Source organism: Labrus bergylta, chromosome 22 (assembly GCF_963930695.1).
Source record: "Labrus bergylta chromosome 22, fLabBer1.1, whole genome shotgun sequence".
Classification (NCBI taxonomy): Eukaryota; Metazoa; Chordata; class Actinopteri; order Labriformes; family Labridae; genus Labrus; species Labrus bergylta.
The window spans coordinates 17,594,419-17,619,735 of record NC_089216.1 but is presented as its reverse complement, the minus strand read 5'-3'; the positions used below and the strand labels follow the sequence as shown (position 1 = coordinate 17,619,735).

Below are 25,317 nucleotides of genomic sequence, written 5' to 3'. Positions count from 1 at the left end.
GTGATGTGATGTCGGACACAGTGATGTCGGACACAGTGATGTCGGACACAGTGATGTCGGACACAGTGATGTCGGACACAGTGATGTGATGTCGGACACAGTGATGTCGGACACAGTGATGTCGGACACAGTGATGTGATGTCGGACAGAGTGATGTCGGACACAGTGATGTCGGACACAGTGATGTCGGACACAGTGATGTGATGTTGGACAGAGTGATGTCGGACACAGTGATGTCGGACACAGTGATGTGATGTCGGACAGAGTGATGTGATGTCGGACAGAGTGATGTCGGACACAGTGATGTCGGACACAGTGATGTGATGTCGGACAGAGTGATGTGATGTCGGACAGAGTGATGTCGGACACAGTGATGTCGGACACAGTGATGTGATGTCGGACAGAGTGATGTGATGTCGGACAGAGTGATGTCGGACGCAGTGATGTCGGACGCAGTGATGTCGGACGCAGTGATGTCGGACGCAGTGATGCCGGGCACAGTGGTGCCGGGCACAGTGGTGTCGGGCACAGTGGTGTCGGACACAGTGATGTCGGACACAGTGATGTTGGACGGTGTTTTCTTGTTGGAGAGAAATTGTTCATGCTGACTAAAATATACCACACAATGAACTAAACTCAAAGTTAGGATACATTCATTTGATTATTATTTTTTCTGATGTTATTGTGTCCACGCTAAGATGGACTTATGTAGAGATCAGAAACTAGTCGCACAAAATGTGTTGGAAACTTTTGGAGAACTGTATAAAAATAAAAAAAAGTTGACTCTGTGGTTAATTCTATTTTTCATCCATTTTCCAGGTCACTACAGGGAATCGCACCAAGCACTTTGTGTCCTATCGGCGTAACGAGTTCGTCCAGATGAGGTTTCCCAAGTACGCCTTGCCAAAGGTCAGTCAGTGTTTTAGAATTTTCTGTTTCAGAGGCTCGAGTGAGCTCAGAGCGCTGCGACTCTCCATCAGCTAATAACATATTAAAACACTGTTGTTGCTTTTGGTTAGAACTTCAAATATGGGGAAAATTTACAGAAAACACTCAACTTTTAAGGTTTTGTCTCTGATGTTTATGACTCCAAAACAGGTGAAAAAAAATGTTGATTTCGCTACCATCTTCCTGTTTTTCTTGCAAAGGATTATGGGAAATAATATACAACATTTTTTCCTGAGATCATTTAGGAATATGGTGCTGTTTTTTGTGTGTGAGAAAAGATTAATGTAATCTCTGACTTCCCTTTTAAGCCAGGTGGAAACATTATTTGCATATATATTACCACATCAATTTTTGTAGGGGCTGTCAAAGATTAAACATTTTAATTGTGATTACTTGCTTAATTTCAAACGTTCTTGATCGCATTTTATTAACATATTTGAAATTCCTTTATTTCACGTTTGAAACTAAAAATTGTTCAACTTTTATTTCAAATGTTTCTGCCTTCTTTAGCTTCTTTACATGTTTTAATTCAACCGTGCTTTTATTTTGAAATAAAGTAAGGCCCTTCCTTTAGATGAAAGGTTAGGACAGGAAGTTAAGCACTGAAACAGGAAGTGGTCAGGGATCCCAAACTGACATCAAACAGCCCAAAGGAAAGGTAAGATAGGTCAATGTGTGATGTCATCAGGTGGATATTACTTTGGACTGGTTTGAGAGTTTGTTAAAGTGAAATGAGACATTCAAAGATGCAGCAGTGTCCTTCTTTTACATCACTGAGACTACAGGGAGACACTTATCTACGGGGAGCCTGAAGAGAAAAAAACAGCATGAGATTAATCAGGATTAACTAGTTAAAGGCAGGGTTGGTAATTTCCTCCAGATCCACTTTTTTAAGATTCTGGTTGAAATTGCCTTTAGGTCCTGGCAGAAATTAATAACTCATGTTCTCTGAAATAGGAACGAAGAAAATCCGTCATCTGTATCAGTTTGTAAGTCTGTAAAAACTTTGACCAATGTCTGCCACGAGGTACCAATCTGATGAACCAATCACACGCCTCCCTGTCTCCCTGCTCGTTCTTTACCCCTTACGTGCTCTAGCTCACACTCAAAGTGTGTCACCGATGACAGATTTTATACTGTGAGTTTACTTACCGCTGAATGAGACATGAGACGACGTAGTTTCTACACAATGCAAGAGATGAGCTGAGGTCGTCTTCTGGAGCAACGGCGCTCGTGCATGTAAGTGAGGGGCGTGGCTTTAGAGGGAGCACAGAGGGAATGCTACTTTCAAAATCGAAAGTGACTTAGAAAAATGATCCAGCACAAACTTTTTTTGCCCTCTGAAGATAAAGTTTGTTATTCAGTTCCACTTCATTCCCTTTAAAGCCCTCTTAACACTATATTCTTCTTCTTCGTTGGTGTCAGATGTTAGTAGAGCACTTATACCAGAATCAGCCCTCCGCTGTCCTGACACACGATCGCTCCCATAAAATATTCACCACTAATCATCGATCCAGACGCATCCCGTGTCACTGACAAGGCAAAGACGATAAATGCGGAACCTTTGCTGTCAGCGCCTGATGCACGGGGGGCCGTTTTAGCGCGACACCCATCCGATTGCTATTGACCCCCTCTGATTGAACGCAGTGCCCAGGGAGAGGTCCTCATGTATTTTTCAGGCTTAAACTAAGAAAAAAAAACCTCTAAGACAATCACTGCCATCGACACGCTGTCAGAGGGGACTGTGTGGAGTGTGTTTTCCACCAACACACACACTTTAACACACACACACACACACACACACACACACACACACACACACACACACACACACACACTTCAGGAAATATATAGAATTACTCCTGTTCCACTACATCCCACCACTTAGAGAGATCTTATGCCTCAATTGCTCGACTACTTCAGCTACAGCATCTCTGTGATCCTCAAGGAAGGTGAAAGTGATTGAATTACGCACACACACACACACACACACACACACACACACACACACACACACACACACACACACCCACACTCGTACTCTTGGTCTGCCTCCAACAGGTCGAGACAATAGGGATCGATTTGATTAGGTGTGGCAGTAAAAAAGGCGCTGGATAAATGAATGTGTATGAGGGTGTGTGTCAGTGTGTGTTTAGTTAAAGTACGCCCTAGTTGCTCGCCCTCTCTCTCTCTCTCTCTCTCTCCCTCTCTCTCGCTCTTGTCTCCCTCTCTCTCTACATGTGTCCTCTTACTTGGGTGAGCAGATAGGTCACACGTAGCCATGCTTTTAGATTGAGGGACACAGCAGGGGGGGGGGGGGGGGGGGGGGGGGAGGAGGGGTGAAAAAGAGAAGGAGAGGAGGGATGGAGTGAGAGATGAAAGGGTGGAGAGTAAGCAAAAGTGTGTGTGTGTGTGTGTGTGTGTGTGTGTGAGAGAGAGAGAGAGAGAGAGAGAGGGGGGGAGTGTTTTCGGAGTGGGATGTTTTTCCTCCGTGAATAATTGAAAGGCTGGAGGATGAAAAATGCAGAGGCCATCAGAGAGAGCAGTTTGGCTCTCCTGCGAGACCTGACCCGAGTTATGGATTAACCACACACACACACATGCATACATAACACACTCACACGCACACGTCCACACACACACAGCTTGCTGAGCTGTGAAATCACAGGTAATAATTGTCCCCTTTCTGCTCTGCTTCTACCCTGTCTCTTGCTCTCTGTCACCACGTGTTTAATCACATTTTCACGATGTCGAACTCAGTGACACAGTACAACCTGCGTGTGCATGTGAGAGAGCGTCATCTCTGGTGGCACGGCAACAATGTCAGCGCTCTTGGTTTTTAATGGTAGTTTCTAAAAGAGGCGATCGAGTGCTCTTGTATTAGTGTCAGGAAGTTCAGATCTTTAGTCATACTTTTAAAAGGCCAACAATGAGCTGTTGAGCAGTCTTCATAATCAGTTTTTTTTTTTTTTTTTTTTTAAGTGTAATTCATCCTGAATTTTGCATTTTGGTAATTTCTGTCTGCTCCTTTTAGAGCCACAATGGGCCATTATCGGATGAGAAGTCTGGGCAGGAGCGGGGGCAAAGGAACAGAAAATGTTTAGTACTTAGTGTTAGCTTGGTTAGCAAACAAAGACTGCACAAAACATGGACATAGTCTCAGTGACATCACCCATTGGTTTTTGGAGCACAGTTTTGATGCCCAATTATGGTGGTGGCCATGTTGGAAATGCAGTCACAAGCAAACGGTCAACCATAGACACCGGCAAACTAGTGGTGCTTAGGCAAGACTTACGCTTCCTGACAAACAGCTACAACACACCAGCTTGCAGTCAGATCGGTCACTTCCATAATTATGCATAACATTATGCATAAAAAAGTTATGCAGCTAAATTGGTGACAAGGATTCTCCAAACATGTAGTCAACCTATCCACTAAGTGAGTCTTGATTACTCAGCTGGGGATTGTTTCCGCAGACTACTTATCAATGAATACTGTGTGTGAAGTGCAACAACAGTTTATGCAACATGCCCTGACACATGGAATATTCTTTGACATGTAAGTGCAGAAAGTGTTGATTAGAGTAATATGAACTATGTATGGAAGACGGTATCATGAGCATAAAAAGTCAGTTACAGGTAAGCATTATTAAAATATCTTAAGGCCCTGACACACCAAAGGAGATTGTCAGGCGGTCGTCCCCCTAGTTTTTGCGGCTCTGTCGCTATACTAGTCGGCCCCCATTTTGGCTGATTCGACATATTGAATCGGCGTGGGCGATTGGTAAGAGGGATCTCTCTGATTGGCTGTACAGAGGTTTCATTTCTCTCCAGCTCTCTCAGGTTCTGTAAAGCTCCTTGAGCATGCTGCTGTAGTATCCATGCTGTCACCCATTAGGGTGGTTTCTCCTTAGTTGTCTTCTTTTCTTTTTCCACTAAAAGACCAGCGCCATTTTCTACTTTTTATCAGACATTATTCTCCATTAGTAGGCTACCTATAATACGAGTGGTTCGTTGCCGTCTGCTTGGTGTGTCAGGGCCTTAAGATGCACAGGCTTAACGAGGACCGGTATCACAAAGAGAAGGTGAAAACTTTCCAGTGCAAAACCAAACACAAAGAGCTAATGGAGGTTCGGACAAAAAGGAAAAATCATTCATGTGCTTTTAGAGACTAGTAAGAGACTTGATGTTTAAGAAAGCTTAACGGGAGAGGGAAGCCACCAAAGTCTCCTTTAAAGGTGAAGCGTGTGGTCTAACTGTATCAAAGACCTTTTGTTAACAGAATTCAGTGTGAATAATGTCCAGGGGGCACGATGATGATTTCATGATTAATGGGATCTGTTAGAGTGTGAAAAGAAATGAGCTCAACGCTGCCGAGAGAGAGGAGAGCACAGTGATGAGGCCATTATGTCACAGCTGACTGCGGAGGGAAATCTGGCATCAGATGTTGTCCGCCGTTTTAATGGAATGAGGAAGACACTTCTCACATCATTATGTACCAAGTCTGAGTGATGTTGCAATAAGGAGCGCGTAATGAAGGAGTGTAATGTGTCCAAAATAAACTTGTAATGACTGCATATGAGTTTCCGTCAGAGGTGTGAGAAATCACACAAGTATGGGACTAGTACACTTGTGTTTAGCAAATGTTTAGCGATATACCGTTTACCGGATGTGGACCGAGACACTGGGGGGTCAACCATTGGTCTGTAGACTGTCTTTTTGGAGCCTAAACTTTGAAAAATAAAATATAGCTCATGTAATTTTATTGTGGGGGAATGACTTGAGATTGAGAGTGAAGTCAAACTCCCTCTGGGTTTGTTGTTCTGAGCTCTGTGTTTACAGCCCTCGCACAGAGGACTCGTTCCTGAGATGCAGCTTGTTTATGTTTCACTCAGAGGCTCACACATGCTTCAAACGTCGGGACATCGGTACCCTAGTGGTTAGTGCATGTGCCCAATGTAAGGAGGCATTGGTCTTTCAAGAGGGCGGCCCAGTTTCAAATCTGGATAATTTCCTGCATGTCATTCTGCACTCTCTCTCTCCCCTATTTCTGACTCTATCCACTGTCCTCACTCTTAAAATGAAGGTATAAAAAGCCCCTTAACTGTAAGCCCTGCTCACGTGGGGGTGTGGCCCCGCCCTGCCCCGCCCTGCCCCGCCCTGCAACCTCAGGCACGCTGTTGGTAGAGGCATAATGAGGGAGTGTGGAGTGTGGAAGGAGAACCAACACACTTTCCAAACTGAAGAAAAGTGCTAAAAAAACAAATGGATAAAAACCGAATCAACTTTGAGATGTGGATCAATGCTTGACTTGATCGCCGAATCTTGTTTACAAACGTTTATCTGCACTCGTCTCACAGACAGTTGTGGTGAAACAGGAAGGGAGGGGGGAGCTGAGGGATGATGAAGGAGGTGTGTCCCATGAGAGAATTTGTTTTGGTCTGACAATCTTCCCTGAAAGTCAAAAAGTCTCACTGTGATGATCCACTCCAAACCTATTGATTTGTTATGGTTATTGAGGTCTTACCCATTACAATGTGGTCGGACTTGGTGGCTTTTTCTCCTGAACTCTGATGGGGGTCAAGAGGTCATCCTGTGAATCCTCTGGTTCATGCAAATAGGGAATATAGACATTTAGCATTCACCCCAATACTTGACATAACATTTTAATTCTTACAAAGCACATTTCATTTTGCCATCAGTAAGTGAAGGTACATTAAAAAGTAACATAAGATGTCAGAGAACATATTTCAGAGTGCTCCAACATCTGTTTCACATTCTCACTTCACCTTCACCTCCGCCCGTCTGCACCTCCTGCGTCTCGTTCGTTTTGGCTTTCATCCTTCAGCGTGGGGTTTTTGTGGCTGTGTGTACATTACAGCTGACTAATCACGACACTTATTTTTACTCAGCACTTCAAAATATTCTCACGCCTTTGAGGATGTGCATGTAACGTCCCCGCACAGAGAAAGCTTCCATTCATGTGTAAATTAATAATAATCTTCACCCTCTCATTATTTCTTTCTGTCTCTACCTTTCTTGTGTTATTCACGACATGATGAGTTCAGTGAAGGGGAAGTTTTTGTTGCCGAGAGGAGGTTGTTTTTGCTTCCAGTGGCTCGTGCAGCGTCTCAGACCCTCTGTGATATTTTACCCCCTTTGTCTTTTGGATGAGTGTGGCCCTGCTGGTCCTGACAGAGATGGATGTAGAGTGTTTGTTTCAGAGGGCACTCAGTGATGCAGCAACAACAGGAGGGACACTGGTAGAGGAATCCTGCGTTTTCATGTCAGGAAGGTAAAGGACATTTCACTTGAAAAGACAAAGGTGGCCTTTTGCAAACACAATAGGCAGAGGAAGATATTTCCAATGACAATTTGTCTTGTTCTTGCCCTTATTGTCCAACATTTGGCTTCTTTAGACATGGTGAAATGTAAACGCCCAACTCAAAAGCCACTGACTCCAATCATATACCAGAGAATACAGGTACACAGGTACATGCATCACCGCTTGACACTCTTTGTAATCCATATAGCGTCCTCTGCTGGTGAAAGAGAACTGCTAGTGTAATACAACGATACTCAAAATAATTGCTTTTTGACTGGTGAATAAATCAAGTAATATCTGCACATATCTCTGTGATGAAATACAATACGATAGTTACTGGATATGCTAATATCAGCCGAGATTATCAGCTGGTCAATTAATCAGACGGGATCTAACGAAGAGGGACCCCTTTGATCCAAGGAGTCAGGATGATGCTAACACAAGGTTGAGTTTTGGGTGGTTCACTGGGTAAAATGTTAGAACAAGCTAGATTCTGCAGTTGATCTTTACAGACATACTAAAGGTTCCCTAATCATATTACAGTAAAGGATAAAAGATCCCCCAGATTACCATTAGCAAAGTAACACTCTTTTACCTTTGAGGCGCCGGATAGCCTAGCCTGTAGTGTTAAAGTCAAACGCCACCTGTACAGGAGCTATAGTCCTCGTCACAGCGGCAGTGGGTTCTAATCCAAACTGGACCATTTGCCTGTCAAAACTAAAAGTTTGATGCATCTATACCCACGGCCTAACAAGATCCCCTTATGTAGCTGAGGACGTTGGAATCCCCAGTCAGAAAGATTTTAGTCTGATAAAATAAATGTAAACATTGCTATAGTGAGGATATCTGGATCAAAGGTGATCTAGTCAATCCGGTGTTTGAATAAACCGGCATCAGAGTCAAATTAAGTGTTGCTGAGCTTTTTGCACAAATTACAGAGTTTCACACAATCAACAAGCAGCCACACATATGAATAACAAATTAAACAGCAAATGTTTGTCCTGATCTCCCACAAACACAACAGGGAGAACATCTGCAGCTGATGTGTCCGACTCCAAGTCATTTAACATCCTCTTAAAAGCGTCCAATGAGAGCAGCTCGTTAAGTTTCAGCTGTATTTGTGACTCATTCCAAGTAACGGCAGCAGCAAACTTAAAGAGCTCAGTTCTGTCGGTCCTGGGATTGAAGATTAAGTCCGGATACTCTTCTGACTGATGGAGGTCTGAAGGATGTAGACCTGAGGTAGACTTGTAGGAGCTAGATCTCGTCATGCACCTTTAGTAGTTTGTGACAGAAAACCCGACTCTGCGTCTTCTCATCTACGTTAGTGAAAGATGAGATGTGGAAATCCAGTTAGACTTTATTCTGCAGCTGCAGTTTCTTATTTTGCAGACATTTTTATGCATGTTTGGCTTCTCACATCTGTTTGTTCAGCAGTTGAAGAAAGACTCAGACTCTGTTTGAAGTTTGGTCTGTTTTTTATAATTCATTACTCCGGCCCTTTCTTGCGATCCGAACACTATAACACCAGTTTCTGCTTGTTGAACACATTTGTTGAAAGTTTAAAAAGTTCCTTGAATTTAATATTGATATCAATCCTTCAGAACATTTGTGCAGTTTTCAGACTTTGGCTTTTTTCGAAATTTATTTTACAGTCTGACGATCCGCCTCAGTCTAGCACACACACACAAACACACACAAACACACACAAACACACACAGACAGACACAGACAGACACACACAGACACACACACACACACACACACACACACACACACACACACACACACAAACACACACAGACACACACAGACAGACACAGACAGACACACACACACACACACACACACACACACACACACACACACACACACACACACACACACACACACACAAACACACACACACACACACACACACAAACACACACACACACACACACAGTGTTACACATCTATTGAACAGAACACGCTGCAGCTCACAAAAGCAAAACTCTTTGAATCATTTCAACCAAATCCATGCAGTTAAGTTTGTGTTCTTATACGTCAGATCACTGAGTGCACAGGAAAGCGTCTTTCAGCTGCCATATTCATCATAATCCTCTTCACTGCTGGATTCAAAGACTTCAAACTGAAGAGAGGAACATTCAAACCTGCCGCTCAGCCGCGGGTTGATCTGAAAATGTAAGGTGCAAACTGCGGGAAAAAAGAGCTGTGGAGTCATAGAAGGAGCATAATGAAATATAAATCAGATACGTAAAGGGTTATAGGTAGTCAAATATTCAGTTATCCCCTTGTGGTAATGACATTATGAAGCTTACACTTACAGTAGGTAAACAAACTATAAGGATTCCAAGTGGTGAAGGAAAACTAGCGCTAGGTAAAGGCCCTGACACACCAAGCAGACGGCAGAGTGGCACTAGTGGCGACCAAGGCCGACTGTGGAACACTAGAACACACCGCAAAGACTTCAGCGGACGGCCAACCACCACGTACGTTCTGCACATGCATGAGAGGAAATAACTCTCCCGTCCAGCAGACGCCGGTAGTCCGTTGGTATGATACGAGAAGACCATTTTCACACCGCTGTCGCTCAACACTTGTGTCATAGGTACTTCTATAGATGGAAACATCCCGGACCTAAACCCCCAGCCAGAGGTGCTGCCTGTCAATAGGTGACTGCTTGGGGCCCCAGGAAGGTAGGGGGGCCCCCACAGCAGTGGAAATGTGCAAATTTCGCAATGACAGTAGGAAACCTCCCTAAGGGGGCTCCACCTGACAGCACTCACTCTCCTTGCCATACCAATCGTGACATAAATGATTGTGGTGAAAACCAAAGTTTATCAATGAACGTCAACAAAGTAAAATGGAAGAGGAATGATCCGTCTATAGGAGGGGAAAAAGAAAAGAGGAAGAGGAGTAAGGATCAGGACACTGGCAGACATGATGGTGATGGTTGGAGTGGCCCTTAATTGCTTTTGGACTCGAGCCCCGTCAGACTCTAAAATCCCCACTGCTTTAAACCATCATTGGGCTCCTGATCCACCAGTCTCACCAGTCCATGCTCTGTCCGTGGTGTCAGAGTGAATCCATTGGCCATGTGTACAGCTCCCTTCCCTTTTTTGTACTTGTAGCTTAATTGCCCTCTTGGCAATGGATGCACAGCTTGTTGGCTGACTCAGAAACATTTATGAATATGAAAATCAGTGCACAGTTTTCAATAATGTTATGACTCTTAGCCGCGGCCATAAATCTAAGCGTAATTGAGCTCTAGTGTTTTTTTTCTAAGCGAGATGGCAGGGCATCAGTGATTAGAGACACACCTTGGCGGGCACTTTCCCCCTGCACTCTGATGGCTTTATCTCCAAATGTTATGTTAATGTAATCACTAACACTGAGAAAGTGCTGAGTCGCTCTCTGCGCCGTCGTTACAGTCTTTCAGGAGTGATGAAGTCATTTGCATCGGAGGCTCACAGGGTTTGACAAGAACAGCTAACAAGTTTCCTAAGCTGCCAAAGCCACTTTTTGCATGGATAAAGTGTTCCCTTATCTCCTGCAGTTTGAGGCTGGGTCTCTGTATTTTTGCTTTTATCCGATTATGCCGTCAGACCTCACAACAAATCAAACTTTTCTGTGAATCTGCAGCTTGTACTGCTTCAGCTTTTCTTTTCACTTGCAGCTTTTATTTACCTTGACCATTCACCCCAACGTTTTAATCCCTCTAGGGAGAACTCATCTGAAGCCGATTGTATGAAACACATTCGAAATAATTTAGTTTCTGTACCCTTTTCGATTATATTTATCTCTTGTATCAACCTAAAATGATCCCCAACCTTCTCTTGTCTTCCGTCCAGTTTAATCTCCAAATCATGTATTTGTAAATGACTGACTGTCCCCTTTTTGTCTCCCTCGTCTCTGTCCTCCTTCCATCTCTTCCCCAGGATGTTCAGATTGTGAGTACAGATGAGAACCAGGTCTTCCTTGCCCTCCAAGAGTGGTACCAGTTGGACACTTATAACCTGTACCAGTCGGACCCTCAGGGAGTCTACTACTCCATCGTCCTGGAAAATGTCCGCAGCACCAAGCAGCCCGAGGAGAACACCCTCATCGACATACTTGAGGTGAGACTTAGACGAAGGAAGCAGGATAGACGTTGGACATTTAGTGTTTACTCCTTCAAGATTCATACAGGCTCTAAATGTACGCTCTTTCTCCTCTAAGTCCTTAAAACTATAAACACTATAGACCAAAAGAGAACTAAAAACATAACCATAAGAATACACACAAGGAGTGAAGAACACAAGGGAAGGAAAAGACAAAGTAAAACAGTACATGGGCAAGGGCAACACATTTTTGACTAGAAATAAGACAAATAAGATTTTTACAGTGTAAAAAGAAACACTATCAAAACAAGTGGATAGCTTGTTGTTATGGGTTTCTAAGCAGTGATTGGACTGTCACTGTGACAGTGACTGTTTAGCTTACAGTTCATTATAGAGAAGACTCCATGATTATTTCATGGAGATAGCTGCCTCTCACATCGCTCTGTATGTTATCGCAGTAAAGCGATTGTTCATCTTGTTGTCATCTGGGAGTGTTTTGGCAAGGTTTCTAGATAAATGGACGCAGACACCATGAAACAAGTAGAGGAAAAGGAAAGAGAGAGGAAATATGGGAGGAAAAGGAAGAGGTGTTGGACCATGGAGGCAGAGGCCGTCACTGCAGAACTCATTTCCTCCTCCTCCTCCTCCTCCTCCTCCTCTTTCATCCCTCGCTCGGGGCTGCACTCTCATCACACGCTGTAGATAGAGATGGAGAGGGGTACAGCATGCAGGGATGGATAAAATCTTCAGGCTGAAAAAGTAGTGTCAAAAAGAAGAGAGGGTTCAGCACTGAGCAGAAGAGGTGCAGACAGAAAGGAGGAGAAGCCAGATGTCCAGAGAGAATACAAGCAGGGTCGTGTACTTTGATTTCAACAATTACCTTGTTTCCCTCTATAAACATCGGCGCTAAATTATAGATAGCACAGGGAGCTGGGGGAGTGTGTGGATGGAGACATGTCTGACACACCACCTCGCTCTGTTCTGATGTTTGTGTGCACCGTCTCCATCGTCGTCGTCTTCTCCGGTTGAACGTTCCAGCTTCACAGCCCGTAGCGATCACACTCGACGCTGCAGGAAACATGCAGCATGTATTGATTTCAGTGAATTAAACTTTTACAAGCCTGTAGTTTCTGTGTCAGTGGTTTAAAGGAACACACAACGGGGCTGACAGTTAAGTGAACAGCCTTTTATGTTCTGGTTCATATTCTGAAAAATTACAATGCCAAGGTGTTGTGACTGGATCTAAAGGAGAGGAGGGACTTTAAAGGTGACATATTCTCCTCCTCTTCAACCAGAGCTCCCCAAAACATGTGTGTGAAGTTTCTTGTTCTAAATCCACTCTGATCCTGTATTTGATCATGTCTATAAACCCCTCTATTTCAGCTCTGCTCAGAACAGGCTGTTTCTGTGTCTGTACCTTTAAATATGTAAATGAGCTGTGTCTGACCACGCTCTCTCTCTGGAAGGGCTTGGGTGTCTCTGGCTTTCTCGCTCCATGCCCTATTGTTTACGGTGAGAATGCAGACTCAGAGGGCAGAACAAACACCAAGATGTGGGAGTGTCACCCACCTGGGGGAGGGGTTACTGCCCTTTGTGATGTCATGAAGGGAAAATCTCAAAACGGCTTGTTTTGAGCACACAAGAGGAGCAGGCAAAAGACGGAGAGGATGGACTTTTCTCATCATTGGGGGGTTTGTAGACAGACTAGAGACACCTATTAGAGTTAGAGGAACATGGAGAAGTGGATTTTACAGAATATGTGACCTTTATCAGATCAGAGATAAAATGCATCTTTTGTTCATGTCAATACATGAAAGCTCTTATAAACACTAAATGACTTTAACCTGTTAAAAAAGATTCAGATGTCTTTAATCAGAGTTCATTCTCACTGCGGTAACTCTACTTTGTCTCCCAGGTTCGTGGAATCAAAGGAGTCTTTCTGGCCAATCAAAAGGTCGACAGCAAAGTAACGACTCTCATCACCTACAACAAAGGAAGAGACTGGGAATTCTTAGCCCCGCCCAACACTGACATGAACGGGAAACCGGTCAGCTGCAAAGCGGTAAGCACTAACTATCGGCAGAAATTGGATGTGTTTTGAGCATGTGACTACATGGCTCCATGCACGCTTATGCACGTACAACAACTGCTTCTTGCTTTTCATCATAGACAATCAGTTTAGCTTAGATTGAATGATTTTCTAACTGTTTAACATTATAACTTTTTTGTGGGACTGTTTCATTCAGTTAGGGAGTGTAAACAATGTGTTTGCTATTGTAACTTTGGGCTAATTTAGCCTACCAGCTTGTGAATGTGTTAAGAGTTTTAGGTAACACTAACATTAGTGCGTATGGTGTAATTTAGCATCTGAGTATTGTAATGTACAGTACAGTAAAGTCAGCAGACACCGTTTGTTTGACATTTAGCAGACAGGGCAACAATTGGGTAGTGATGGGGTGGTCTCAATCCATGTCAAAGTCCAAAGTTGTTTGGCTTCATAAAACATCTTCAGAAACAAATGGGTGTGCCGCTGAGACTACGTCCATGTATTATTCACAACATGTCAGGGAAGCCGAGGGGGAAAGTCTTACAATTTGGCATAAATGTCTACTCACACTCATTTTCCATGTACAATCATGTTATGTTTTCTATTTCACAAACGGATGTGAAACGAGGTCAAAATACAAACTGTTCAAAACTTTTTTATTGATGAACTCTTGCAGTCATTTAAAGTGAACTACCAAAGCTGCAAACACAATTACAAGGCAACGTGTTCAAACTTTGTATCTGCAGACGCAATCTTTTACCAGCAACAATCCCTCAAATTTGGGGAACCTGTCCGATGGGTTGTTCAGAAAAGGAACACAAAGTTAAAGGATGAGGGATGAGTGTTGTACTTTGAGGAATGTGTGCGAGACGCCTGCCTAGCTCTTCCATTCGTCTTGTCAAAAGTTGCCGCTGCGGGTGGAGACGGCGAAAGAAGAGAAATGAGTCAGCCTCAGTCTGATATCCATACATCACCCGGCACAGGGAGAGAGAGAGAGAGTCTGATCCTTTATTTGAACCATCACTCCTGACAGCTGACGGGTTTTAAGGGAGACACGGCCATCAGCTCAAAACTTGTTTACCAACGCTGATACACACACGGCTGTTTTTCTCTCTCATATTGACCTCCTCATTCATACCTCAACATAACGACCTAAGAGAGAAGCTCATCTCACCTGGATTCACCTCTATCACTCAGAGAGAGACATTTTTGTTTCAAACACAGAGCTGCAGGTCACACAGGTAGAAGGAGGCAGATACTAGATGTGCTTTCTAATGTGTCAGGCTCAACACTGTCAGCTGTATCTGTTCATGCTCCTCAACACCTGACAGAGAGCAGTGGAGGGGTGACCTCCTGAGTGCACAGAAGCATTTCACCGTACTGAGCGCAAGAAGCCTGTTGCAGATTAATGACTTCATAAAGTGCTGCATAAATCAGACCAGCAGGTGGCTTTCCTTTAGAAAGAATCAACATGGCTGTGAAGAAATTAGGTTTAATCAGAGGCCGTTCATCCGTCAGCAAAAGTGAACTTTAATATCACTGGATCAGTTAATTCTGTTAATAAGGTGAGTTGCTGGTCTATTGGGTGATGTTTGTGTTTTAAACGCTGCAGTATAGTTGCACAAAAAATACATCAAAGGCAGTTGAAATCAGTTGCAATCAACTTGTGTGCTCAGCACATAGACTATAAATATTAATGGAAGAAGCCTGAGTGACGTCACCCGTCTGTTCCTGCAGGGGGTGCTGGAGTTCCATTGATGGCAGTCTCCATGCTGGAAATGCTGTCTCAGTCTAACTTTCAGTCAACCTAACCACAGACTGAGAGTTGCAGCTGAGGCGGGTTTTAAGCCTCCTGACAAACTGTTACACCGCGCCCGACTATCAATAATGTCAGCTACACGCCTTATTGTGAATAACTCTTATCCTATATCAAATCAAAAGGGATGAGTCATAAAAAAAATTCAACCCCTGTACAGTTATTGCCAATCCATTCATGAGCTAATCAGACCTATTTGTTTTTTTGAACCAGGCTGTAAACATGTTCATGTCTGCTGTAAAAACAGGCTTTTTTGAATGGGTGTGTATGTGCCTTCTGGGGCTTCTGCAGCAAGCCTCTAGTGGACACTCGAGGAACTGCAGGAATTTGCGCTTCTGTATCGGCTTAATTTTTCAATACTGGAGGTTGCTGCTTTGTTCAGCGATGTATAATAACTGTCTTTGTCCGTGGAGTCTGGTGGCTTTGATCAGAGTGATGTAACATCTGTTTATAGTATTTTATTAAAAAGACGTTTTCTCTGCATTAAAATGATCACGCTCTGTTGGGATCTTTTCTATAATGATATCAGACACTTTAAATCCAAATCTGGAGCTATCAGTGATAACTGTTGTACCTATTAATCATATAGACCCCAAAATATGTTAAACCAGGGTCCAGCTCTACAATGAGTGTAATTCAAAAGGGTTTTTATGACAGGAAGTGAAGTATTATGCTTTGCAGAATACTTCATTTTCTTCAGCCAAGCCTATGAAAGCTTAGATCAAGATCTTCTTCTCCTCTCTTTCAGTCCAGTTTTATTCTTCCATTTGAAATGAAGTAGCTGCTGTTAGAGACACTTCCTCGTGTTACATTTGATTAACAGCACTGAATCCCATTACTGAGCTGTATTTGCAGCAGGATTATCAGGTTTCTGTGTGGTGAGACTCATTAAACATGACAGAGTGGGTGCCTTAAGTTCAGCCACCATCCCTATGAAGCGATACTCAAACTTAAACTTTCTTCAAACATCCTCTCAGACGGTGGATCAGTGTGCAGACGGTGGGACAAAGACACTCTAATCCTCACATTCCTTTCCCCCTTCATGTTCCCGCTCTGCAGCCCGACTGTCACCTCCACCTCCACCTGCGTTGGGCCGACAACCCCTACGTGTCGGGGACGGTCCACACCAAAGACTCTGCTCCGGGTCTCATCATGGGTGCTGGTGAGTCTGTGTGACCTTCTCTCCACCTGACATTTATGAAGCAGACGCTGTGTGCATGGGCTGCTTGCACAAACAAGAATCAACTTTTAGACTTTAATGCACCTACCGTCAAAACTTCCAATTAAAGGCAGGGTTGGTAATTTCCTCCAGATCCAAGATTTTGATTGAAATTATCTTTAGGTCCTGACAGACATTAATAACGCATGTGCTCTGAAAAAAGAATGAAGAAAATCTGTCATCTGTGGCAGTTTGTAAGTCTGTAAAAACTTTGACCAATGTCTGCCACGAGGTACCAATCTGATGAACCAATCACACGCCTCCCTGTCTCCCTTTTCGCTCTCTACCTCTTGTGTTCACTAGCCCACACTCAAAGCATGTCACTGATGGCGGAGTTTATACTGTGAGTTTACTTATGGCTGAATGAGACATGAGACGACGTAGTTTCTACACAATGCAGGTGATGAGCTGAGGTCCACTTCTGGAGCAAAGGCACCAATCACAGTTTAGGACTTTTTTGGGTGGCACCTGGAGTGGCCAATCAAATTTGTAGGGTGGCTCATGCCCCCTCCCCCCCTCCCTACTAGATACACCCCTGAGTGTACTGTTACATTATTATTGCAACATGACAACATTTCGATCCCTCTGAACCTTTGTCAAATGTGACAAAGGTTCAAAGCAACCAAAACATTTAGATTTTTTTTCCTTTTTAGTATGAATCTAGGTCCTGTATTCACTTTAAATTAACACTTGAGGAGGTTCATCGTTGAAATTAGTCACTTTCTTTTGGATAGAAAGGTTAAAATCATTGTTTGTAACGACATACAAGAGACCGTATAAGCTGATGATAGTGTATGTGAAAGTGTTGGTGTGTAATCTGCACGTGTGTTCTTTTATATGTAAGCCTGACTGTGTGTGTGTGTCTGACTGTGTGTGTGTGTGACTGTGTGTGCGTGTGTGTGTCTGACTGTGTGTGTATGTGTGTCTGACTGTGTGTATGTGTGTCTGACTGTGTGTGTGTGTGTCTGACTGTGTGTGTGTGTGTGTGTCTGACTGTGTGTATGTGTGTCTGACTGTGTGTGTGTCTGACTGTGTGTGTGTGTGTGTGTCTGACTGTGTGTGTATGTGTGTCTGACTGTGTGTGTGTGTCTGACTGTGTGTGTATGTGTGTCTGACTGTGTGTGTGTGTCTGACTGTGTGTGTGTGTGTCTGACTGTGTGTCTGACTGTGTGTGTGTGTCTGACTGTGTGTGTGTGTGTCTGACTGTGTGTGTGTGTGTGTGTCTGACTGTGTGTGTGTGTGTCTGACTGTGTGTGTGTGTGTGTGTGTGTGTGTGTGTGTGTGTGTCTGGCTGAGTGTGTGTGTGTCTGACTGTGTGTGTGTGTGTGTGTGTGTGTGTGTGTGTGTGTGTGTGTGTGTGTCTGACTGAGTGTGTGTGTGTGTCTGACTGTGTGTGTGTGTGTGTGTGTGTGTCTGACTGTGTGTGTGTGTCTGACTGTGTGTGTGTGTGTGTGTCTGACTGTGTGTGTGTGTGTGTCTGACTGTGTGTGTGTGTGTCTGACTGTGTGTGTGTGTCTGGCTGAGTGTGTGTGTGTCTGACTGAGTGTGTGTGTGTCTGACTGTGTGTGTGTGTGTGTCTCATGTGGTTTGGTTTTTGCGTCTCCTCTACAATAACTCTCCGTTATATGCAAAATGTTTGTATGAGCGAGCTAAACAAGTGGCCCTCCTCCAGAGACAGTCCTCCATTTACCCCCCAGAAGAGCTCTGACAGGAGTGTTCGCTGCGTCTGTGTGCTGCTGGAGTATAAAAACCACATCTCTTCATGCCTGAGCACTCCGACACACAGAGGAATCCACTGAACCAACAGTGATTTTACTTATTGAATACTTCACCGTGTTTGTTCGTGAGCAGGGAGATATCGAGGTCATGCTTTTCATGCCTCTGTGGAAGCATGTTTCTGCTCGGAGAAAGACAGAAAGAAAGAAAACTGAGAAATGTCAGGAGACATCAGGGCAAGAATAAATAACACATACTCAAAAATAATGTTTCTGTTAAAGGTAAATTAAACCAAAATGATACGTTTTTATTAACGAGGCTACAAACTTCTGAGGTTGAAATGACATTGTGCTTATTTTGGTTCAGGCATTATAAATGTGTCACTAAAAGCCTGTGAGAGGGGGCAGAGTTTGAAACCTTTGTGTCTTTAAACAGAAAGAATTAAGTCAAATGCTGCCTTCATGTGCTCCTTTGGAATATTTTGTTTGTTATTTTTTTGAAATATGAGCACATGAACGCCTCTGCGTAATTACCAGTGCCGATTCTAGAGTATGTTGGGGCCTATAGCAAAATCAATTGGGGGGCCCTCCAACCAGCGTTCATCACCATCATTCCTGCCAGTGTCCCGATGTTTAACTCTCATACTATTTTATCCTGTAGGCCTATATTTTTTGGATTCCTATAGACAGATTCATTTTTCTTTGTTGACTTCCATTGATGAACTTTGGTTTTCACAGCAATCATGCACCCAACGATTAGCAGGGCAACGAGAGTGCTGTCAGATGGGGCCTCCTTAGGGAGGTTTCCTACTGTTATTGCAACATTTCCGCATTTTGGGTGGCTGCTTTGGTTTAAGTTTGTGAGCCCTCTGGGGCCCCCTATAGGTCTGGGGCCCCAAGCAGTTGCCTGCCTTGTCTGTTGACAAGCAGCACCTCTGGTAATTACGAGTGGGAAATTTTGATGATACCAGAGTTGCCGAGTTGTGATGTTTGCTCAACGTTTCAGGGCATCAAAAAATGGCAGCAATATTAAAAACAGTGTGAACAACTGACAGTAAGGCCTCTGCATGTTTCTAATAAGCTCCACGAGCAGAAACGTGCTCAAACTAGGATCAATATTGGAGATGCTTTTGAAAAATGGAGAGAGGTTAGAACACAGAAAGGTTTACAGACTGATGCAGAGCTGGATAAACACTGAAGCTTCAGTGTCTACCACATGGTGACCTGAATGAGCAGCGACTCTAGAGAGGAGGGGGCGGGGGGAGACAGCTCTCTAATGTTTTAAATGTGGACTGCAGTACCTATTTTAAACACTAGGTGTCAGAGTTACATATTGCTCATTTAAACTCGTTGTCATAGACTTTACTTCTTTACTGTTTCAGGCTCAAAAAAAGTTCTCTGTTAGATGTAATATTGTGGTAGTGATTAGGGAGAGGGGAAGAAAGTAAAGTGATAAATAATTAAAGGAGCAAATTCCTGAACCTGCTGAACTTCTCTGTGTTCACTTCTCTACTCTCCAGTCTCCTCACATCTGTCGTCTCTGAGCCCTTCCTTCTCTTTGAATCTGTTCTTGTTGTTATTGTTTGTTCACGCCTCACAAGAGCCTCCCTGCCTGATGAAACTTTTAACTCCTTGCCTGTACTTCAGGTAACCTTGGCTCCAAGCTGGTCGAGTATAAGGAAGAGATGTACGTCACCTCGGACTGCGGGAAGACGTGGAAACAGGTACATCATGTGATCCATGTGCTTCTTCTTAAAATTCAACTCCTGACCTTCTCCACACACTCTCATTAAAGTTTTATCCGTCCAGTTTTCTTATTTCTAGCTTGTTCAATTTTACATGTGACTTTTCAGGAACACCTTTATCTGATTTCTCAACTTTTCTTTAAAAATATTTGTATTTACTTCTGTCAAGGTATTCGAGGAGGAGCACCACATCCTGTACCTGGACCACGGTGGGGTCATTGTGGCCATAAAGGACACCTCCATCCCCCTGAAGATACTCAAGTAAGATTTCTGTAAAGTCATCATGTCAGTAGAAGTGTGAAAGTAAATGAGCTGTGTCTGACCCTCTCTGGAAGGGCTTTGGTGGCTCTGGCTTTCTCGCTTGATGCCCTATTGTTTACGGTGAGAAGGCAGACTCAGAGGGCAGAACAACCACCTAGCTGTGGTAGAGTCCCCCACCTGGGGGAGGGGTTACTGCCCTGTGTGATTTCATGAAGGGAAAATTTCCAAACGGCCACATTTTTTAGCAAAATGACCCATTAAAGGCCAAAAATATTCCTTCATCATCTCCACATCAGCTGTTCTGTATAATTTTACAGCAGAGTAAAGGATCAGTAAGCTCCCCTCTTTAGCACTGTACCCTTTAAAATCATGAAAGATCGTCTCCCTCTCTCCTCACAGCTCAAGCGGACTATTTCAAGCTCAGCACGATGTTATCTCATCGACCTTAATAAATAAGGGTGAAATAATGAGAAACCGCTGATAAGGGAGCTAGTCAGAAAAACATTTATCACACACCCAAATCAGATGACCTTTCAGACGGGCGCTCATTCGTCTCTAGGTGAGAGACCGCAGAGTGTTGTCCTTTTTTTCACTCCTTCCTGCCTCGGATAAATCAATAACCCCCAAAGGCTCTCAAAGCACCACAGTGGGAAACTCTGCCGTGAAAGTATGAGCTCAGATTTTAACACTTCATTAAGCAAAATGACCGTAATGTTTTCACCTCATCAGGTGCTGAGATTCCTGGCTTATAAAACTCTCTTTTGGAACCAGAAACTTTCCTCTTATTGGAGTTGCATGACCCCCAATAACTCTCTCTTTCTCTAAACTGTGCCGTAATAGAGAACAGATTTCAGCTGTGAAGACAAAAAAAAAGCGTAGTTCTCAAGCCAAGGCGCTTATGACAGGAAAGAGATGTTAGTCCAACATTGTGCACACTGGTTTATGACTTCTCCAGAGCTTGTGTCTTCAGGATGCCTTTGCTAAATAGCTGCTGTAATCGTCTTTACTGTTAATCTGCGACTCTGTTGTTGTGCTGGCCGCCTGTTCTTTGTCGAAGGTTATTTTAGTGTTTGAATTCAAACTGGTGTCCAACAGATCATTAAAAGACCATTTAGTAGCCATTAGAAGTTGTAATCCTTTCTCTAAGTCAATCCCAATATTTATGATTTATGGTCAGAGAATTAACAAAACTGAGAACCGTCCAAGGACCTTAAACTCTGGATTCAATGTGTGGCCTTTGCTGTGTGGTGTTTTGATTATTTGTACTCACAAAATACACTTTTTTCCAACACTCATATGTGTCCCTAGTCCGCCTACAAACCACCCATTATTCTATTTTTCAAAGTTTGGAAACTTTTGACAAACTTTCTGCCTGTTCACACTTAAAAACACAACCCAGAGAGTTTTCAAGGTGTTGGTTTTATAGATTCTTAATGTGCAGTCATACAACGCAAATGTTGTGCTTTTAAAGGCAGGGTTGGTCATTTTCTCCAGATGCACTTTTTAACATTTTGTTGAAATTGTCTTTAGGTCCTGAAATTAATAACCCATGTGCTCTGAAAAAGTAACAAAGAAAATCTGTCATCTGTAGCAGTTGTAAGTCTGTAAAAACTTCGACCAATGTCTGCCACGAGGTACCAATCTGATGAACCAATCACGAACCTCCCTATCTCCCTGCTCGTTCTCAACTCCATGCATGCATGAGCCCACACTCAAAGCATGACCTTAGGGCTGCTTCTGGATCAACGGCACTGGTGCATAAAAGTGAGGAGCGTGGCTTCTGAGGGAGCACAGAGGGGAGGGGGTGGGTGCAGATGGAGCACTGAGGGAATGCTACTTTCAAAATCATGCTAGTTTTCGAAAATTACCAACCCTGTCTTTAAATCAGAATGATATTGTTGTGGATTTAGACTAACATGCTTTAATGGGGCACCGGTGTAGGTACCAGATCTGCTTGGTTCCTTCGGCTCCTGACATTACACAATATGATTGACTGTATGTTTGTATGATGATGTAGCACGTCGTGATTGGCTGTTTGTTGGAGAGTTCATGCGGAGTTCATGAGGTCTTTGGACGGAGAATGTAGATGAACACTTTGAATCTATGGAGAATTTTTACCAGGAATTACAAGAGAAGGTCCCAAAAAATAACTTTAACTTTAACTTCAGCAGACTTAAAAATCCAACCCATGGAAGTCTACCCAGATCTTGTGAAGAGCTTTTAAATGAGTTTGCATGGCTGAGTTTTATGCCCCAGACAGAAATAAGCTGAGTTGACAAAAAAAAGGGGGGAGGGAGCAAGAAAATTACAGCAATAGGGAGAAAGAGAACAAGGACATGGTGGTACATAGCAAGAGAGGAGTCAAGTCAGTACTTGTCTCGGTTAAGAATACTTCTTTACCTTAAATGCTTCTTCACTTAGTCTCAAAATTAAGATCTGTGACACTCCAAAAACTCTCTCCACATCCTACAAACGTCTTCCTCCCTGACTCCGCCGTGCCTTTGTCTCTTCCTAATAATTACACCATGTCTCCATGCGTCGAAACGCTATCTACAACTCTGTGCATCAAATCTGACGGCCCCTTGAAAAACAGAGCAACTTGACTTTTGACAAATGTTCATGTACTCTCACACACACACACACACACACACACACACACACACACACACACACACACACACACACACACACACACACACACACACACACTCACACACACACTCACACACACTCAAATCATTCCTCAGCTCTTCTCCTTCGAATCACTCAAAGTCAGAGGAGTGATTTTACCCCGGGTAACTCACACAATGCATCCATATCAGTTAATTAAGAAAAGCTAGCAGGCTGAGAAATGAGATGCCACCGCGCCGCGCCGCTTGGACAGGATGTTATGTACATATATGATTTATAATTGTTTTAGGTTTCCTCGTGGCGCTGCAGGAGTGGAGTAAAGGCTGATGTGTGGCACGGAGCATAATTATAACTCTGGCCTGCTAATCTATTTGATTACAGGGTTATCGCTCCATCCATTTCTAATAACTCTGCGGGTATTAGCTGCAGGAAATGAGATATACATGTACGTAATTGGATGGGTGACTGAGGAGGACGTCTGCATGTAGGAGGCTATCGTCGTCCAGCTGATGCTTTAAGGAAGGACAGGCTGGTTTGAATACTCAAGAGACTCTAAACGTCAATATTCTTCTGAAAAACTGTTTGGACAAGTGTCATGGCGGATCATCCCCAAGTGCAAATATCCGTCAGTATCTGCACCTCATGACCATAGTTTCCTGGTGGCTCCCTCCACTTTTCTGCCCTCTTTTCAAGAACTTTGTGTAAAATGTCTTTGTAGTCTCATCATGATAACTTATCAACACCATCATCAGACGAGCCTGTTCTCATTCCCAATTCAGTCTGTGTCCAATGCAGATGCTCCAGATACCCCTCAGTGTCTGAATGACATGTACCGGACTTTCAGCTGACTTTATTGTACGTTTTTTAAGAGTACTTTTTGGGCGTGTTTTTGCCCTTCATTAAAGGGACAGAAGAAGAGAGGCAGGAGTTGTGGGGAGGAGGCAGACATGCATCCAAGGGATGAAGCCAGGAGAGGAACCTGCAGCTGTTAGGATGAGAACTGTAGTCTCAGTGTCTGGGTATTTGTAACACAAATTATAAACAACTGGAGACACGCCAATGCATTTAGTCTGTTTTGCTCTCAACATTCAACGTTTTTGAGCAAGTCACCAAAGCCTGCTCGAATTAGATTAGATTTAAAACTACAGGATCTGCAAAGTACAGACTGTAAGATAAGATACCATTTAGATACACTTATGTAAAGGGTACCTTGAAACTGCAGCTACACAACCTTGTGCATCCGTATTGAATTCCGAAGTAGGGCCATGACAAAAGGAGAACACCTTGATCCCATGGTCTCTTAGATTGGTTTCTTGTTGGTTTACTTGGTGATTCAGGCAAAGACGAAGCTTGTAATGAAGAATTAGTAAAGAGAGCTGAAGTGATGTTCCAAACCTCTTCTACGATCACGCCTCAGTACACCTGGCCAAGTGCTACTATTATTTTGGAAAACTTTCCAAACTGTCAAAACACGTTCCCCTCTGATTCTGCCTTTTGGAGTGGAGATTGAAGAAGCTGTTACACAATCCGACAGCGATTTTCTTTGAAGTGCGCTGAAACCTTTATCACAGCACAGAGAGTCTTGGTGCATCCTTTTCTGTTCCCATGTAGCTGTTTGTTTACCTGCTGATTATCAAATTGTAGTCCTTGTTAGCACATCATTATCCCACACAGCCTGCAGCGAAGACAACACACTGCTCGATTCCACATTGATCCCCCTCCATCACACAGTCACTTTTGCTCTGCATTGCTGCCGCTGTTGACTGCAGGAGTCGTCAGCGCAGAGAATAAAGCGGAGCAGATGGCTCGTTTTGTCTGACTTTAACAAACAAACACAAACACCATACAAAAAGAATATCCCATTACAAGTGTTCAAGAGCAAAACATATCTATAACTGCTCCCAAAGTTTCTTCATCTGGTACAGATAAGCCACGCTCCAACTGATGTTTGACCAATATTTATTCTTTTCCTTTTGTCAGCAAACACCGTGAAAAACTAAAATGAAGTAAATAAAGACACAAGCATTTATGAGCACGGATGACTATACAAAAGCTAAACAAAATGTCCTTTACAAATAAAAATACAATTACATACCGTGTGCGCCTTCTAACCAGAAATGTTTAGGCTTTGCAGTCTTTTAAAGTTCTTCACAGACGCGTCTCCTTCATCTGTGTCCTACCGTTGGTACTAGCGTCTGGCAGCATGTTTTTATTGCTCCAATTAAACATGTGAACACTGCATGCTGAACACTCAGCGCAATACACAATTAGACCAGTAGGTGTCAGTAACAGAGCATAGAATCTGAACACATTTCAAAATAAAACATTTTCTCTGTAATTACAACAAATCCTGTTCAAAGAAATATAATGTTCTGCGACAGCTACAATATCTGTTGGGTGTAAACACATTTCCAGAAACTGTGACTTGATAACTCGATTTTTTTTCTTTTGAAACACAGCACTCAAAACTGGTTCCTTTCACTAAAACAACACACTGTTTCTCCACAG

General features: G+C 43.3%; 1 protein-coding gene and 1 long non-coding RNA gene across 6 annotated transcripts in view; one reads left to right on the top strand and one right to left on the bottom strand.

Annotated features, from left to right (window-relative positions):
- sorcs2 (sortilin-related VPS10 domain containing receptor 2) overlaps nucleotides 1-25,317 on the top strand; it is a 298,265-nt gene that overhangs the window by 250,412 nt on the left and 22,536 nt on the right. For all 5 annotated transcript variants that reach the window (XM_065950852.1, XM_020652884.3, XM_065950853.1 and 2 more), the window contains exons 8-13: nucleotides 820-909; nucleotides 11,214-11,393; nucleotides 13,291-13,437; nucleotides 16,298-16,400; nucleotides 19,820-19,896; nucleotides 20,087-20,178. In XM_065950852.1, the coding sequence (XP_065806924.1) occupies nucleotides 820-909; nucleotides 11,214-11,393; nucleotides 13,291-13,437; nucleotides 16,298-16,400; nucleotides 19,820-19,896; nucleotides 20,087-20,178 (689 nt within the window). The remainder of the gene's footprint in view (nucleotides 1-819; nucleotides 910-11,213; nucleotides 11,394-13,290; nucleotides 13,438-16,297; nucleotides 16,401-19,819; nucleotides 19,897-20,086; nucleotides 20,179-25,317) is intronic.
- On the bottom strand, nucleotides 22,812-25,311 carry LOC136177481 (uncharacterized). The gene is made up of 2 exons (XR_010665094.1): nucleotides 24,905-25,311; nucleotides 22,812-24,805 (listed from the first exon to the last, which is right to left on the bottom strand). It is a non-coding gene; the product is annotated as an uncharacterized lncRNA (long non-coding RNA).